Here is a 19,239-nt window from a genome sequence, read left to right as displayed (position 1 = left end):
TTTTACAATGGGAAGTTATGCTGGCCAGCAACAGCAACCCACAGAAAGGGGCTGGAAGCATTCATGGTTGAGAGGGAAAGTTTGGGCTTTTAGATGGTGTATCCGTAACTACTAGGGTGGATTCAAGAAGAGCAACCATTTTACTGTTCCTTCATGCATCTTGTCGCCACTGTCAAAGCTAATATATTGGACTTAATTGATATTGCCTGACCCAGTAGTGGCCCTGCCTATGTTCTTAAGTTCAATGACTGGCTGGGTATCCTCCCACTATAACCGTAAGCGCTTAATACGGTGCTCTGCACATAATAAGCGCTCAATAAATACAATTGAATGAATGAATCCCACTCCAAATAGTTCCTAACTCCTTCCAGATGAGAAAGTTATCCATTTAACATGTCCTGTATATGGTCTGAAAGAGTTAATTGACCTCTCAAAGGGACAAACTCACTTCACAGGAAATTTTCCTCATCTGGCAAGATCTATTCCACTGCCTTTTTAAACTTAAGAAATACTTTATGCATGTCCATAAAGTGAGAACATTCTATCATCTAGCTATAAAATCAGCAGATACTGGTTAGAAGTGCATCGTAAAATAGTTTAAAGCATTTGCTTGGAAGATACTGATCATAATCATTTCTAGTCCTTTAGATTGTAAGGTGGTACTGACTCCTTCCATTTTTTAAATGAGAGTTTGTGTTGCAATGATAGGGAAATCTCTGAGTGCATAAAAATCCAAGTCATTTCAGAATGAGTTTCGTTACTAAGCGGGGATTTAACCTATTTTTCCTCATTTCATTCTGAGTGCAAACAGCTGAAACACTCTCTCTTGTTCTTACTCTTCATCCCATTATCTCTCTGTGTAACACTGAGTTGGTGCATCTGTGTGTGTGTGTGTGTTTATCAATCAATTGTATTGAGTGCTTACTGTGACCAGAGCACTGTATTAAGCATGTGAGAGAATACAATACAGCAGAATTAGCAGACATATTTCTTGCCTGTAATGAGTATACGTGTTTGTGTGTGTGTATAATAATAATTATGGCATTTGTTAAGCGCTTACTATGTGCAGAGCACTGTTCTAAGCGCTGGAGTAGATAAAGGGTAATCAGGTTGTCCCACAAATGAGGCTCACAGTCTTAATCCCCATTTTACAGATGAGGTAACTGAGGCACAGAGAAGTTCATTGACTCGCCCACAGTCACACAACTGACAGGTGGCACATCTGGGATTCGAACCCATGACCTCTGACTCCCGAGCCCAGGCTCTTTCCACTGAGTCACGCTGCTGTAAATGTGCATGTATCTAGTTCTCTTTTTTCTGGTTGATTCTCATTCTGTATAACTCCTTTTCTGGTTCATTTCCGTCTCTTCATTTCACTGTAACTCAGACTCTCTTTCTGAATTTCTGTTTCTCTGTCTCTCTCATTCTTTGTAGATGTGGATTGTAGACTGAGGATTGCTACTGGTTCTATGTCCTTGGGCAAAGTATTTGACCTCTTGGGCCTCCTGGCTGGTACTCTCTCCTGCCTAATTCAGGGCTGTTCTCAGTCCATCAATTAATCAGGCAGTAGTTTGTGTTCATCATCAGTGGTATTTATTGAGTGCTTATGGTGTGCCAAGCATTGTACTGTACTAAGTATTTGGGAGAGTACAGTAGAGCAGTAGTCACATCCCTGCCCTCAAGCAGTTCAAGCAACAGCAGTGTGGCCTAGTGGAAAGAGTACAGGCCTGGAGGTCAGAGGATCTGGGTTCTAATTGGGGGAGTCGCTTAATTTCGCTGGGCTTCGGTTACCTCATGTAAAAGAGGGATAAAATACCTGTTCTCCCTCTTAGACAGTGAGCCCCATGTGGGACAGGGATTGACCCCACCTGCTGATCTATCCCAGAGGTCAGTACAGAGTTCGCACAGAGTAAGTGCTTAAGTAGTCCAAGTATTATAGTTGTTATTAGTGCCTAATGCACATGAATGCACACTGAACCGGGAGGAGAAAGGGCTTTCATTCCCAACAGTATTTTTTGAGTCCCAAATGAGGACAAGAACCCTGTGCAAGCCACTTGGAGAGTTCAACAAAAGTTGAAGACGTCGTCCCTACCTTCTGGGAGCTTTCAGTCTCATGGTGGGCTCGTCTTTCCAGGCGTATTTGCACACTAATGAAAATTCGGCAAAGACTGTGTTTATGCTGACTTCCTTGTAGCTAAATTACATTTTAGCTAGCATGACGTAAGGAGAGCGCCACAGAGTTTCCAAGTCACACTTAAGGCCAAAAAATAAAAATGTAGAAAAGAGACTTGCTGAGACACTTATCATCCTGCACTAGATGGATCAAGCTAACTTTAACGCCTCCAGGAAAGTGCACTCACAGGGCAGGTATCCAACCCATTCTTCAGCATAATCTCAGAACCCTAATTAACTGTTCCTCTGTGATGTATCCACATCCTTAATCTGAATGATTTGCCACATCATCTGAAGTCAAAGTAATCATTTTTATAAGCATAACACCCACGAGCCAGCCCCCCTACAAGTTGTTTTCACATGAAACCCTGCAGCTTGGCTTCACAATACTAGAATGGTCATTTGTATTGAGTGCGGTGTCTGGGCCGATGAAACGTTAATGCAGTTGAAAATAGTTCAGATGTATATAGCAGTAGGAAATGATTAAGGATATTGCCTATCTGTTGTGCCTCACTACCCAGCAGCAACTTTGAGAATGTCGCATGGTTTGTTAGTGGACACACACAGCCTTTTTGACAAAGTGCCTAGGAGCAGAAAGACACTCGTGTCTAGCTTGGGACCCGGCCCATCAGATTACTTCCTCTGAGCAGACTAGGTAGATATTCCTACTAGGCCCTGGGGAGGGACTTATGAAAGTAAGCGCTCTACTGGAAATAGAGAATGAGTTTTATTATTATTATTATTACTATTATTATTAAGCGTCATCGAGTCAAGTAGAAACTGTAAAAGACTTAGTGATATAAATGGTATTTCACATATAAGATAGGCATGGTCTCAAAGCGTTCAATGCCCTTTCTGTATAGAGAAAATTTTCCAGCTTATAGTCCTTAGCTCTTTAAGGGTAGAGAACATCAGTTCTATTATATTGTACTCTCCCAAGCACTTAGTATAGTGCTTGCACGTAGTAATCATGCAATTAATACCATTGAGAGAGACACATAGTATAATTGAATCCACACAGTATTATTACAGCCTACCTGGTTTCCTTTCCAGCTTCCCCTCTCTTTCCCATTCTCTTCCCACTTGAGGATCTGACTGTCAGCTGCTGGGGTGGGAAAGACCCAGGCTATGATAAAACCTTAAAGGGAATTCTGCTTCCCTTGGTCTTTTTGTAAAGTGAAATTTAAATTGGGGAAAACCCAACCTCCTCCCAGCTTGTGGAACAGCCACTGAGCTAGTCCTCAAGAAGCAACTTCCATTTTATAAAGTTGCCTAAGGACAACCAAGAGCAGGTTGCAGTTCTTCAGGTGACAAAGGATCAGAGGCCCTTTCACCAACGAGCTCGTTGTGGGAAGGGAATGTGTCTGTTTATTGTTATATACTCTCCCAAATGCTTAGTACAGTGCTTTGCACACAGTAAGTACTCAATAAATATGATTGAATGTATGAATGAACCAAACCACTTCACAAAGAAATACATAGAAAAGGTGGACAATGGCCCTGGGGGTATAAAGTAGAATTAGAAAATTTCCCCCTTGCAGCAGAAGTTGTTAGCTGGAACATTCCATTAAGGACCATTTTTCACCTTCCAGACCAACCCTGGTTAAGGTCGTCTCGGTTCTAAAGAATGCAATAATGAGAAAAGAATGATAATTCTATATATCTTCTCCAGGAACTTGGGAGCGTATACAGTATTCTTGCCTCAATTTTGAACATTGGGAATATTGAATTTTCTTCAGTGGCAACAGAGCACCAGATTGACAAGAGCAACGTTTCCAATCCAACAGCTCTTGGGAATTGTAAGTTATATTGCCTTTAATTCAAGATTGTTTCTCCAATGTCTTCCTGCATCAGAAGTGTCACATTAGGATAATCTCCAGCAATTGTATTTACATAAACATTCAAAGAGAATAATCAAATTCAATTGATGTAAAAATCGAAAGCCAAAAAGTCCACATTTGCCTATTAAGATGTCTGCAAATTACCTGCTTATTTTTTTTTTCTCAGCAGCCTATCTGATGTTTGTTTTTCTTTATGAAAACAAACCCCAGGTTCAAAAACAGTAAGATTGAAAGTTGCAGCACCATTAACACATCGAACTGACTTCTGTTTCTGTAACTATAGGGAGTAAAGCATCTATGTTTTCATGTTAAGAATCTTCTGGGCCCATTTTGAATGTACTACCTCCCCAAGGAGGTATATAATGGCATCGCCTGATGGTTCAAACACCTTTTGACATCCCACAGGACATTATATGCATGCACACAGAGTAAAAAGACCACTTTACATCCTACTTCAAAATCTCTTCTGTCCTTGGGAAGCAACATGGCTCAGTGGAAAGAGCTCAGGTCTGGAAATTGGAGGACCTGGGGTCTAATTCTGGCTCCACCACTTGCCTGCTTTTGAACTTAGACAAGTCACTTAACTTCTCTATGCCTTAGGTTCCTCTTCTGTAAAATGGGGTGGAAATACCTGTTCTTCCTTTTCCTTAGACTATTAGTCCCTCGTGGGACAGAGACTAGTCTGGCATGATTATTTTTCATCTACCCCAGCCTGAAGTACGGTCCTTGTCAAACAGTAAGCATTTAACAAACACCACAATTATTATGGTTGAAGAGGTCACCGTCAGTAGCATCCTTTTCACAACCAAGGGCGGAAACACACACAGAGCATGGGTTTGGGAGTCAGAGGATTTAGGTTCTAATCCCATCTCCGCCATTTGTCTTCTGCATGAATTTGGTCAAGCTGCTTAACTTCTCTATGCCTCAGTTACCTCATCTGTAAAATGGGGATTAAGACCGTGAGCCCCACATGGGACAACCTGATTACCTTCTATCTACCCCAGTGCTTAGAACAGTGCTTGGTACATACTAAACACTTAACAAATACCATCATTATTATTATTATTATTACCAGTTAATTCATCTGTAAAGTGGGTATAAAGATTTTGAGCTTCATGGGACTGTATTCAACACAATTTGCTAGTATCCACCCTGCACTTAGGACAGTGGCTTGCACATAGAAAGTGCCTAACGTATCACAATTATTAAAAGATTTTGTTAAATGAACGTAGTTGTTGACATAGTCAAAGAGGTTTGGAAGGTTCCATAGGGAGTTTCCTTTTAGAAACCTAAATTTCTCATTACAATTAAGGACTTTCTTGAGTAGCAAATGGGAATGGAGGGAAACTAAAGAAAGGAGTATCTAATTCAGCAGGTGATTTAGCCCATGAGTGAAATCTTTGCAGATCTGAAGGACCCACTGCCAAGAGTGTGTTAGGGCAGTTCTGTGTGTGTGAGGACAACTGCCCCTTTTCGTAAGACTCCACAGAGCAATTATGGGGATGCCCAGTAGATAAAGCAATTTTTCTCTGCAATTAAGAAACTGGGGGAAGCAACTGGTTGCAACGTTTTATGAGTCCATTATGATGGCCTTATTATGAACTAATATGTGAACAATCAGTTTTCCAAGTCTTCAACACACTGCCACCAAACCAAATTTTCTGGCAAAGTTACCATCAGCATGTCCACATCTTAAACTTGAAAGTTAACCCATTAACATGAATTCAGTGTACTTGGTGCGTTGTTTCAGTTTTTAAGAAAGTATATCCAACAAAAATGTGTTAAAAACTATCTATAATGGCAGTTGTCTTCTATTCATTTCCATCTGATTTTTTTGTTAAACTCCTGGGCAAAAAGATTTCCTACTGTTACCAATGGGAACTTCATATACACAGTGTGTGTAATCAAACTCCAATCTTGGAAGTTCCCATTTCTATGTAAATGTGCAAATTGCAGTTTATAAAAAATCCATCTGTAGACTCATATAGAGAAAATTTAACTCTCTCTGTTAAAAAGCCACTGTCCGTTATGATGCCTAACTTATGGATTAGTCACTTTCATTACACGTAAAACATATACTCATGTAAATCACAATTTATTCAACTATTTCATCCTGACATAATTGTGTTACTTCCTGCTATAGCCTTCTGCAGTAATTTTTGTCTGCCTTCCCCAATTAAGTTGTAAGCTTCTTAGGGGCAGGTGGGGAATATGTGTCTTGCTAACTGATGTACTTTCCCAAGTACTTAGTACCGTGCTTAGCCGCAAGTGGGTGCTCAGCAAATGTAGTGATTTGATGGAGTGATTCAAAGTATCTGTTCTTGAACTGATTGAATGTACCCTTGGCATTTGAAGTGAGAAACCAGATAAAACACCGTAGCAGGAGATATTTTTTAAAAGTCTGTGATTTAACTGAAGAGACTGATCCTAGACATTGTCACGTGGGAGAAAGAGTAAAACCTCTGCTAAGTCCACACAAGAGCTCATTGTCTATTGGGAGAAACAAAACAGGGTAGCTCAGTGGGGTCCACCTGAGATTGTAAGCTCCTTGTGGGTAGGGGTCTTCTATTTATGTACTCAGTCTCCCAAGTTCTTAATTTAGTGCACTGAACACAGTAGGGGGCTCAGTAAATGCCTTTACTTGATTGGTCAGTCCAGGTTGCTACACTAAGACTATTTCAAGAATAGAAGATAGTGCTCTGTACACAGTAGGAGCTCAATAATGCTGATCAATCAATGAATATTTTCAGCGATGATGTATCAGTCAATCACTGGAAGTACATTGCCCTATGCACAGTAAGAACTCAATAAATACCACTGATTTATTGAAAACTTGTTATGGGAAGGGGACATATCTGCTAACTCATTTTATTGTACTCTCCCAAGTGCTTAGGACAGTGCTCTGCACATAGAAGGTGCTCAATAAATACCATTGATTGATCAATTACTGTGTGCAGAGCACTGTACTAAGCACTTGGGAAAGTTCATTGTGCACTTTCCTAGCTCACAAGGAGCTTACAGGAGTGGAAAAGGGGAGCCCCTAAAGGCTTCCCCTGTCACCAAAAGCGGAGTCATGAGGATTTGGCACCCCACCGGTTGGATCAGAGGGGATCTTTCTAAGTCCCTTCCAACCCCGGTTGGCATTGAGCCGAGACATGCACAATTTGGAATGTGCCCGGGCTAATTCTGAAGCATCAGTCTCCAGAGATGCAAGTCTAATGGCCTGCTCACCTACTTAGACCTGCCCTAGAATGTGCACTTCCAAATCCAAAAGAAGGAACTTCAAAAGTTTTTTACTTCCCTCTAGAACGGGCCTCTTGGTACTCTACATCGTAATGATGCATTTGGTTGTTTTTCAGCGGCTTCTCTGCTCTACATTCAGGCGGAAGAACTGCATGAAGCTCTTACCTCTCACTGTGTGGTGACTCGAGGGGAAACCATCATTCGTCCCAATACTGTGGAAAAAGCCACCGATGTCAGAGACGCTATGGCCAAAGCCTTGTATGGTCGACTCTTCAGCTGGATAGTCAATCGCATCAACAGTTTGCTGAAGCATGATGACACTCTACGGTACTGCTGTGGGTGGGCAGACAAGATAAATCTGGCAGAATTACTAATCTCTTACTTTTTTCAAGAGTAAATTTCAACTGGGCTTTACTGATAATGGCCCCCATGGCCCCAAGCTCTAGGTGGGCTGGGGGGTGGGGTGGCGCGGAAGGCGGGAAGAGTGAGTCTTCCTGAAGCATCCTTATCCTTCCCTAAAGGGCACTTGAACCTTTTAATTGGGAATGGATTGAATACACTCATCAAGTCAGAGACATGGTTGAGAGAACAGGCTGTGTTAGGTCTGAGCGGGGCTGCTTCTGAGGGTGCAGGATCCTTAAGCGGCCTGGTTAGCTCCACAGCTCCTTTCTCCTCTGAACTTTCCTTGGTGTAATTTAAACTTGATTGATTATTTATTAACAAGACTGCCATTGCATCTACAGTTGCATAAAAACGGACTGCTTTTTCTTTGAGACCATGCAAAGCCCATTATCCAGTGGTCACCAAATAAGGACAGCTGCTTATCTGAACCAAGGATAATGAAAATAAGGAGAAAGTTGAAATAATCCAACAGCCTAGGGGAGTCAAACCTAATCTGTTTTGGTTATCAAACTATCTGATATCTGAACTAACTTCCATTCAGTTTCGTTTGACTAGGTAACACTCCACTGTAAAAAGCAGGTTTAAAAGGTGTCAGTAGTTCAGTGAAGATATTAAGCCACTAAAATCCTTGAGGAAGGTGTCCAAAGGGCAATTTATTCTCTGACATGAAACGTTTAATGTTAAGGAACAGAGTAGTTTAAACTATTTATCCTGTTGGGTCTATAGACTCTATTTCCCAAGCAGCATTGCCTAGTGGACAGAGCACAGGCCAGGGGGTTAGAAGGACACCGGTTCTAATTCTGGCTCCGCCACTTTTCTGCTGTGTGACCTCGGGCCAGTTACTTAACCTCTCCAGGCCCATTGCCTCATCTGTAAAATGAGGATTAAAGACTGTGAACCCACGTGGACTGTGTCCAACCTGATCTGCTTGCATCTACCCAAGCACTTAAACACTTAACAGATACTATTAAAAATGCAGCATTTTAAAATTAGAACTGGTAACTGATGGTTTTTTCTTTGGACTATGCTTTGACCTTTGCCAACATATAAGTGTGTGTGTCTGCGTATAATAAGAATAATTGTGGTATTTGTTGGATGCTTACTATATGCCAGGCACTGTACTAAGCGCTGGGGTGACCAACAAATTGTGTTGGGCACAGTCCCTGTCCTGCATAAGGTTCACAGTCTTATTCCCCCATTTTACAAATGAGGTAACTGAGGCCCAGAGAAGTGAAGTGACTTGCCTAAGGTCACATAGCAAACAAGTGGCAGAGCCAGGATTAGAACTCATTGCCTTCTGACTCCCAGGCCCGGACTCTATCCACCATGCCATGTTACAGTGATTAGAGTTTAATACCCTTTTATCCCTTTCAGTAGACTTGACGATGAGCTGAACATCGGCATTCTGGATATCTTTGGCTTTGAAAATTTCAAAAGAAATTCCTTTGAGCAACTATGCATCAATATTGCAAATGAACAAATCCAGTTCTACTTCAATCAGCACGTGTTTGCATGGGAGCAGGTAAAATACTCTTGGGGACTTATATCCTGGGAACCTGAATGAGAACTGGGTGGGTATCTTGGTGAAGAGAGAGTCAAAAACACTGTTTCGTGCAACTTCTTCTGTGCATTTGGCAAATATGAATTCCTGCTTAACCCACTTGATGTCAGATTTACATCTACCCATTACCATAATGTCCATTTTATTATTCATCATCTCCCGAGAGAAGAGAGGGCAAAGTAGCCAGGATGTCAGTTCTGGCCAAAAGAGAATGCACTAGCCAGTTGTTCCTTGCATGGAACAGGAATAGAGGTGTGTGGCCGTATTTCTTTCTGTCCCTTCCTTAACTTTCAAAGGTGAACACTTCCATAGTTCTTCTAGTCAGGATTCCCTTCTTCCAAGTCTCATCCCTGACCAAAAGGCATTTACAGGGACTTGAAAGGAAGCCACCCCTTGGGTAACTGCCCTCCACATGGGGATTCTGGCCCATATCTGAAACCCCAATACGGCCCGCCATTTGCTGATCTTGAAGCTTATGTTCATTTTGAGATTTGCACATAGACACACAACCAGATCACTTTTATTTTGGCAGACAACACAGCTGAACTGCTGCTGGCAATTTAAATGTCCATCGAAAATGCATTTAACTTCAGATTTACAGTAGCTAGGCAACAGAACATGCTGATAATGGATTTGCTGCAAATTCACTGTTGTACTATTTCTGACAGTGAACAAGATTCAGTATGCAGTTTATGATTCCACAGTAAGAGTCTTTAAAAAAATGAAGTGACTTTCCTAATAAATTAGTAAGCTTAGGTACATGGATATTGATTACGTGAAGCAGGAATGCTAAAATTATTTTGATCACGACCTAGCCAAACATATGGTGTTTATTGACATCTTTCATTAAGCCTCTTCACTTCCTTCAGTTGTGCTTGAATCGGATATGGATTTGGTGATCTGGGGCAAAGATTTAAGGAAACTTTTCGTGTTAGCTTTGGCTAAAGTTGAATATTTTAGTCTGCCTTGTCTTAAGACATTCAGGTGAATGAGAATAAGAATTGCATTTCCACAAACATAGCTTAAAGATAGTGTAGTTGTGCTGTGGTGTTCATCCTTGAGTGGTTGGTTTTTTTTAATAGTGAGAATTCATTCTGTGTGATCTTGGGAAAACTTTTTTAATCTCTCTGTGCCTTAGTATCCTCATCTGTAAAGTGGGGTTAATAATATCTGCCCTTCCTTCACGTGGGTGGTGGGAGAATGACTTGGAAGGCTGATGTGAAAGGGATTTGGAAAATAAATTCAAGGGATTAGTTTGGCCTCTTGAAGTAAATCTTTAAGTTGATGTGGGGCTATTAAGTATATTTCCTATCCTTCAAATCAACCTTTCTATCCTTTTCCAAAACACACGGATTTGTCTCGGTTTTTTCTACCATTCCAATCTCCCGAACTCATCCATAGGGCTCAAGTCCTTTGCCTGCCTCCTTGGTTCTCTGAACTTCGCTATAATATTTGAGAAGTATGCTATGTATTTTTATTGCTTTACTACAGTCCCTTTAGATATGGAAATGTGCATGTATACAGTCGCTCTATATTATTTTCACTAAGATTCAGACAGAAGTTAGAATTCATACTGTACGCAGAGACTATTTACAGCATATAATGTAGGCAATCATTTCCATTACTGCATTGACTTCTCTCACAGAAACCAATGTGGTTGATTTTCATTTCCAGCTGTTCACGTCCTAAGGCTTAAGGCTTTTGAAATTTTGCATGTGGACTCCAGTGCATAATTTGCAGCTATTACAAAAGATGAAAATCCATTCTATTATGAAATTACTTCTATCTTTCAACTTTTTACACTTAAAAATTGAAAAACAGTGTCTGACTAAGACTGGGTAGGTGTTTTGCAATAAATCCATACTAATACCTCTAGGTTCCTCTGCTCACAAAGTGTGACTTTCTCGTTTGCGTCTTCCTTCCATATTTTCTATGACAAAAGTCACATTTATGGTATGGTGGCTTCATCTGCTAAACAAACCTTCATCTCATTTATAATACTTGAAAAGAAAAGCAAATAAGGCAATTTATAATCAAACCAGCATTCTATTTTCCCAACTGGTAGATATCACTTTAAGAAATTCAAAGTTTTAGAAGCCACAACTATGTTTAAGAAAAAATCTTCCTTGTGGTAAACCTGGTTTCACTTCTAGATCTTGAACCCAATAGATCTGAGATGCAAAACAGGAGTGGGGATTTTTTTTTCCAGGAAATAAAGATAAAAAGGGTAGAATTGATGAGTATCTTTCTAAATGTTCATAGCCTCCACCTCGATTACTAGTTTGGTTGCAATCATGAAGTAGATGGATCATGGTTTCCATACTTCAGAAGACACTAGCACCCCTGACTATGAAGAGGTAACCAGCACTAATTATTTTAAAGACTTAAAATTAGTGGTAAAGCAGATCTTAAAGAAAATCTGGTGGTAATTGCCTTTTCATGCCCTAGATTTTTTTATCTGGGGAAAGCTTCTTCACAGAAAACACTATCCCTGGAGACTGTAAATTCCTTGTAGACAAGGATCATGTCTGCCAACTATCATATTGTACTTTCCCAAGTGCTTAGTACAGTGCTTTGCGCACAGTAAGTGTTCAGTAAATACCACTGATAGACTGCCCTGCAAGTAGCTCTTCTGTGATGTGTCACATCTAAAGGAGCTCCTGAACCATTGACCCTCCTTACCACCTGCCCAGTCAACACCAGCTTCCCAAGTGTGCCTCCTACCTCTCTCTCCCCTCCCCCCACCCCATAACTAGGAAGCAGCAAGGCCTAGTGAAAAGATCATGGGCATACAGTAAGCGCTCAATAAATACGATGGAATGAATGACTCCACCACTTGTCTGCTCTGTGACCTTGGGCAAGTTACTTAACTTCTCTGTGCCTCAATTATCTCATCTGTAAAATGGGGATTAAATCCTACCGAATCTCTCTTGGACTGTGAGTCCCACGAGGGACAGGGATTGTGTTCATCCCAATTACCTTGTATCTACCTCAGTGCTTAGGAAAGTGCCTGGTTTAACAGGTGCCTTTAAAAAGTAAAACAACTCAATTATTCAGTGATATTTATTGAGTGCTTTTTGTGTGCAGAGCACTGTACTGAGTGCTTGGGGAAAGTACAGTACTTAAGATCCTACTCTATGTAGGATGCCCGCTTCCTGTTTCTTTCTCCCGGGATCCCAAGATGGAGACTGCCCTGTGCTCCTAGAGTTTTCTCTTTTACTAATCATTCCTCCTTTTTATTCCCCCTTGCCATGGGCTGTGATCCAGAAGGTGTCCTCAAGTGAGTGACTGACACCTCTCTAAACTGGGATTTGTTAATACTTCTTGTTACTTCAGAAGGATGTTGTGGGGATAGAATGAGATAATCGATATGAAAGCTCTGCAGAAAAGTCAAAGCGCTATACAGAGACAGTTAATATTTTGCAAGTTTGTTTCCCCTTTGGGAAACCTCTGGGAATTCCCTTCTTTTCTAAGTGTGGGGCTAGTTTATCTTGTCATTATCACAAAGATACAACCCAAGTGATGCTTTTTAGCACTTAGGACTTTAACCTAAATGTCATAATGCTTTCAGGCCAAACATCGACAGTTTTGGAGTAGTTAATTGCCTGAAATGATTTCATAGTTCCTTCAGAAGTGCTCTTTAGCAATCACTTTGGAGGGCATTTGTGTTCCATTTCTATGGTATATTTGATATTAGTCATTTTTCTAAATTTAGGACTACTTTGATAGACATTTCCCTGAAGTGAGAAAAATAATTATTAGCCTGCAAAATCACTTTTATGTGTGCAGAAAAGACATATCTCATTGCTAAAGGAAGGTTTTATCAGGAGTGACATGTGATTCCAGCTGCACCAATTTCTCCTTCTAAAAATAAAGATGGAATTTATTTGGATAGAGGGTTGAACTGGAAATCTGCCTATTCTAGGTAACTCTACAACCAAGGCAGTCCCAGTTTAAAGCATCCTCCCTAATGCCCGGTCCTGCTGAATGGGAAAAAAATAATTTCAAAGGGAAAATCAAATCCAAATATTTAACTTATTAATTTCCCAAATCTTAACATCATATGAGGTGGCTAATTTTAACCGTCACCCAAACTCCCACCCATAGATTTTCGTTGCCTGAACTTTGTTCAGTAATGTGAAATTACTCAAATATTAAAAGCCCATTTATTTCAACAGTATTTCCTGACTGATTCATACACACTCAGTAGCCTTTCTGGATCTTACTCTTTCAGAAGTGGAACCCAAAAATTGAAATTACCTCAACCCCAAGAGGGCGGCAAGTCACCAGGAACAAGGGGGAGGTGGAGGGATTTTTGGATTTGCCTCTAATGCTCTCCCATCATGCCATTGGGTGGGCTTTTTATTTTTAATAGTGTTTGTTAAAGCTACTATATGCTAGGCACTGTACTAAGCACTGGGATAGATGAAAGCAAATCAGGTTGGACATGGTCCATATCCTTTGTGGAGCTCACAGTCTTAATCCCCATTTTACACATGAGGTAATGGAGGCATAGAAAAATTAAGTGACTTGCCCAAGGTCACACAGCAGACTAGTGGCAAAGCTGGGATTAGAACCTGGTTCCTTCTGACTCACAGGCCCATGGTCTATCCAGTAGGCCACACTGCTTCTCATTCTGGTTCTGGAAAAGATTCTCATTTATGCCATATAAGTTTCTGTGAAAACATACCTTCCATGGAAATACAATCCATTCACATTTTCAGAAAAAACATAATCCAGTCATATCATGGGATATAGGTTACTGTAGAGGTAGGTGAGGACTTGGATCTCTTAGGAAGACGATTTTCTATAACTCATGTGGTATTGTTCTGTGATTTGTTTTCACCTCCAGTTTCATTGAATTGCCAAAAGAGCAATGATTTTGAAATGGGGCACAGCATATTTCAAGGGACTAAACTCTGCTCTGTAAGGCCCTGTCACCATGGCATTTTCATGGAATTTGACATAAGCAAATAGAAATGACAAATGTGTCAGCTTGGCCCCTAACCTTGTATGCTTTCAATATGAGCCATAGACAAAAAAGCCTCTTTTGAAGCTTACATTTAGGTTTTGAACTGTAATGTGCTGTCAGCAGAACATGTTTAACTGTAAAAGTCCAAGGTCCGCATAAGTCTCTCAAGGTAACCTTCAAGGGAAAGCTTTGTGATTTCAAGGTTGATGTGCAAACAGAAATATCTAATATTGATCTTTGGTTTATTAATAATATTTAGTAATGACTTCCAAGTCATTGGAACAAGTGCCCTGACTTTCTCTCATCAATGGGCTTGAGAACTCTTAAAAATGTGTTTAATTTGCCTCTTTCTCAGGCACTCCATAGGTGTGCTGAGCCCCTAAAATGAGATGCAGGCTGGGGAAGGCTGTCCTAGTGAGTGACAACTGGAATTAAAGGCATTTTCAAAATTGAAATGCTAAAGTTATGGGTGGAGAGGGGGAAATGAGGGATATTGGAAAGTACATCTCTGCCCATTGCAAGGGATGTCCAGGAGGGCAGTCAGCACACTCTTCTTTCAAGTGTCTGGTTGCTGCTGTCAGAGACCGGATATTGGGCTGGTTGGGCTGTTGTCCTACCCAGGAGGGGTAATGCACATTTGCCTATGTCCATGTAGTCTTCATGGGCATACAGAACCAGTTTCTACACTGCCGTATAGGTCAGATATCTTCTCAGTCTGTCGCTCTGCCCACAGCACCCCTGTTTCTTCAGGCCTTCCACTGCCTTGAAGCCCTGCAGGACACCAACCTCTCCTGCTCCCAGCCCACCCCACAGTGTCTCCTGGGCAAATGTATTCCATGGCCCTATTGTCCCCTTCCCCCTCCCAGTTTTCCCGATGATCTCAGTCCCCTGAAACCAAGATGAGAGGCCGCATTGCTGTTTTCAGTATAGAAAAACAGATTCTAATCCTCAAATTGGGATGTAAGCAGCTGGGACACGGAAGTGTTCTGAGAACCGTTTGCTGGGAGACGAGCCTTGTCACTCTCTCCACTGTCTTCTGACTGTTTGCCAGAACAGGGAGTGAAGCCTGGCATTCTGTCATCAAATGCTTGAGAGGACACTTTCTTGTTGTTCCCTCTTTCTCCCTAAAGCAACTTCTAGGAGAAGGTTAAAAAAAATCTGGGAGATATTCAGAACAGAAAGAAATTCCAAGAAGAAGGCTCTATTTGCCTTTTGCACTCTCCTAGAGAATCTGTGTGCCTTTCTGTAGTCTCCTTTGCCACCCCACCCCCCACCCCAACCTCACGTTTTCCTCCATCTCCGTGTGACTCACCTAATGACTCCTTGAGCTGAGCTTCCAGTAGCTTCCCACTCTGCTGCAAGCAAGTAAAATGAAATGCAGCAATGGGACTTAGGAATGAAGGGGGAAAAGAAGGGAGTAGGAGAAGGTCACTTGCAGAGATGGGAGCAAGCCCGGGGGCAAGTCACTTAGCTTCTTTGTGCCTCAGTTTCCTCAACTATAAAATGGGGATTCAATTCAACGTGTTATCCCTCCTGTTTGACTGTGAGCCCCAGGGCCGTACAGCTGGATCTTATGAGCAGGCCCCTGGGCTCACATCCACTTCATCACCCCAAACTACACCCAGGACATGGGCGAGGAATGGGGCAGCAGGAAGTGGGACCAGGGCATGGCAGAGGGGTGACCTAGGCTTTCCCCTGAGTTCAGGTGAAGCCTAGGCCAAATAGGCGGCCAGCTAAGAATCATTCAATCGATCCGTCAATTGTGTAAGCTAGCCTAGGAGGCAGAAACCAGTCTGTGAGAGCGCAGTGTGGCCTAAGGGAATGAGCACGGGCCTGGGAGTCAGAGGAATTAGGGTTCTGATCTCAACTCTGCCACTTGCCTACTGTGTGGCCTTGAGCAAATCACTTAACTTCTCTGTGCTTCAGTTTCCTCAGCCGTACAATGGGGGTTCAATACCTGTTCTCCCTCCCATTTGACTGTGAGCCCCATGCAGGACAAGGACTGTAGCCCACCTGTTTAACTTATATGTACCCCAACACTTAGAACCAATCCTTGACACCTAGGAAGCCCTGAACAAATGCTATTTAAAAAAGTATTACTATTGTTATTGTATTCATTGTAACATATGTCTGTAGTAACATACTTGCTTCATGTTGAATATCTCCATCTGTTTGCTTCTAAAAGAAGGGACTGTCTGCTCAACTGTCTGCAAACGGAGCCTAGGGCCACAAGCCAAATAGAAAGTGAGTAGTAGGGCAAATCGACCCTCATGTTGATGCAATAAGAAAATAGGCCATATGGTGAAATGGGACCCATTTTTACTAGCTTAGAACTGGGGATAATGAGGGTCTAGCCTGTAAGCTAATTTGGGCAGGGAACATGTCTATCAACTCTGTTATATTGTCCTCTTCTAAGTGCTTAGTACAGTGCTCTGCACACAGTAAGTGCTCAATAAATGCAATTGATTAATTGGCTATGAGTTACACTTGATAGCCATTAAGTAACGCAGTAAATCAAATGCAGTTCAATTTACTTTTTGATGTCAAGATGTACTCATGATTTAATGGTTGTCAAATCACAAGCTTGAACCACTCCGTGAAGCTTCCTCTCAGACACTCAGGCTCTGAGCTGCAGGGAAGTCAAAAGCACAGGTTTCAACCTGTTAGTGCTTTGCCGCTAGAGCGATCTGAGAGAAGGGTTCTGGGGCAGAAGTGTAGGTGGGAAGGGGTAGTAGATCAGGGAGAATTGGAGAAGAAGGGCTTACGAGGAACAAGCAAAAAAGGCGTTCTATTACCTCTGGAAAATAAGGCAATTGACAGGAACTGGATACCTGATATGTAGGTACCCGGTAAGGTGGAAATTTTCCTCATATCACTCTTGGGCCTTGGCCAGTTAAAACTCCTTTCTCTAAACTGTAAGCACCTCGTCGACAGGAAACGTGTCTTCTAACTCTGTTGTCTTGTACTCTCCCAAGTGCTTAGAACAGTGCTCTGCACACAGTAAGCGCTCAATAAATTCCACTGGTTGATTGATTTTTCCTTCTGCACAAAGACTCCACCTGAGTCTCAGATCAAAGCCAGCAATAGAAGAAGGGAAGAGCCATCAGAAAAAGTTGCTTCTTTGCTCTTTCACAGTGACTCAGTTTGCCTTTCAGAGAGTCTTTGCAGGGATGGGACAATGTGTTTTTGTGGGGTCCATTTGAGAGGAGCAGGAGAGAATGAGGAAGAGGTGTTCTGATTGGGGAAAACAGATGCACATATCTTACTTTCTCCCTTTTTTCCCATGAGTGATGTCAGTGGTCAAGCACCACTCTGTGCTTCTACCAACAACCCAATCACCGCTGGGGGCTTCGGGTCTCTGTGTGCAGTTCTGACTCCCTGTCAGCAGGACTCAGATTTTTTTTAATGGTGTCTGTTAAGCACTTACTATGTGCCTGGCACAGTACTAAGCACCGGGGTAAATACAAGCTGATCGAGTTGGACACGGTCCATGTCCTACAGCCTTAATCCCCATTTTACAGGTGAAGGAACTGAGGTACAGAGAAGTGAAGTGATTTGTCCAAGGTCACACAGCAGACAAGTGACGGAGCTGGGATTTGAACCCAGGTCCTTCTGACTTCCAGGTCTGTGCTCTATCCGCAAAGCACTCTGATTTTCACTGACACATTTATCAACATTTCATTTTGAGAGGGAAAACCAATGGGCATTTCATTTTCAATGGGACGCTGCCCTTAAAGCAGCTCAAATCTAGTCAAGCATATTCTCGAAGCACAGTTTACTGTACACTCGCTTTGTGTTCATCCCACTGACTTGGCCCCAAAGGCTAGAGTTCTTTTTACTATTGAAGGAGAAACATCCACAGTTGTTTTTAATGACCTAGCGGTACTCTGGTAAATACTGAAAAAAATATACTCCCAGATTAGAAGCAAAGTCATTGGAAGTAGTTGTATTTTGCCATGTCCAAAGTGGATTTGCAGGTAATGTCTACCAAGAGTTCTGTCCTATCTTCTAGTATACAAATGCGTATAACTTCATAGTTTCCTTCGGAAATTGGAAATGGTGGGGCAGGATGTAAAGAATGCATTTTACAGATTAGTCAACAGGATTTCTGTAGTATCTAAGTGCAGTAGTAAATTCTAAATGGTTAATTTATTTTTTCTACAAAGTACTTTGCTTTTAGCATTTCAGGGAGGTGTAATTCTGTCTTATGAAGGTTAAGTATTTTCATACTGTTCAATTTGAGAAAAAATGCACCTTATTTTTGTCATAGAATGAATACTTAAATGAAGATGTTGATGCTAGAGTTATTGAATATGAAGACAACCGGCCTCTCTTAGATATGTTTCTACAGAAACCAATGGGCTTGCTGTCTCTGCTTGATGAGGAGAGTCAATTCCCCAGAGCTACTGATCAGACCCTCATAGGTAAGTAGGTTTTGCCCAAAGTAAGCTCTAAGCACAGTTAAAACCATCTCCCAGGCAGTCAGTCTATAGCATTTATTGAGCACCTGTTCTATGCAGAATACTGTATTAACCACCTGGGAGTGTATCATAGAGTTGGAAGATATAAACCACATCCTCAAGAAGCTAACAACCTAACGGGGGAAACAGAAACCAAATGATAGGCAGATATCTCAAATCCTTTAAGATTTAAGATATCCCAGAGACAATGCAGAGGGAAGAAGTGGAGAAAATTTAAGATTTCTGTGGGGTTTTTTGTTGTTGTTTTTCATCATCTATTTTTGATTAGGCATATCCACAGACATGTTCTGAACCAGATTCTTCCCTCTGCATCCAGGAATGAGAAGTGATATGGCATTCTGCAAGGTCCAAGCTGAAGAGAAAACCCTCCCTTGCACAAGTCTCTGATTCTCCCTATCAATCTGGCTAAGTGCTCCAGCTGCTAAGAGTCAATGCATCTCCTGCCCATAACGATAGCTGCTTTCTGGACAGCAGAATGACCATAGAATGTGACTGCCAGTCTGCCCTTAACAGTACCCACTGGTCAGCTGCATGGCACCCATATGTGACAGGTGACATTCTTGCCAT

General features: G+C 41.7%; 1 protein-coding gene across 4 annotated transcripts in view; it reads left to right on the top strand.

The window, feature by feature from the left end:
• Positions 1 to 19,239, top strand: part of MYO3A (myosin IIIA) — a 100,435-nt gene that overhangs the window by 48,336 nt on the left and 32,860 nt on the right. For 2 of the 4 annotated variants that reach the window (XM_039913992.1, XM_029077229.2), the window contains 4 exons: positions 3,845 to 3,971; positions 7,373 to 7,583; positions 9,033 to 9,180; positions 18,462 to 18,615. In XM_039913992.1, the coding sequence (XP_039769926.1) occupies positions 3,845 to 3,971; positions 7,373 to 7,583; positions 9,033 to 9,180; positions 18,462 to 18,615 (640 nt within the window). Of the gene's footprint in view, positions 1 to 3,844; positions 3,972 to 7,372; positions 7,584 to 9,032; positions 9,181 to 18,461; positions 18,616 to 19,239 lie in introns of those variants that run through there. The other 2 variants (XM_039913991.1, XM_039913993.1) reach the window with 2 other exon arrangements.

Source organism: Ornithorhynchus anatinus, chromosome 13, assembly GCF_004115215.2.
Source record: "Ornithorhynchus anatinus isolate Pmale09 chromosome 13, mOrnAna1.pri.v4, whole genome shotgun sequence".
Lineage (NCBI taxonomy): Eukaryota > Metazoa > Chordata > Mammalia > Monotremata > Ornithorhynchidae > Ornithorhynchus > Ornithorhynchus anatinus.
The sequence above is the reverse complement of the archived record's forward strand: the minus strand, read 5'-3'. Positions and strand labels throughout refer to the sequence as shown.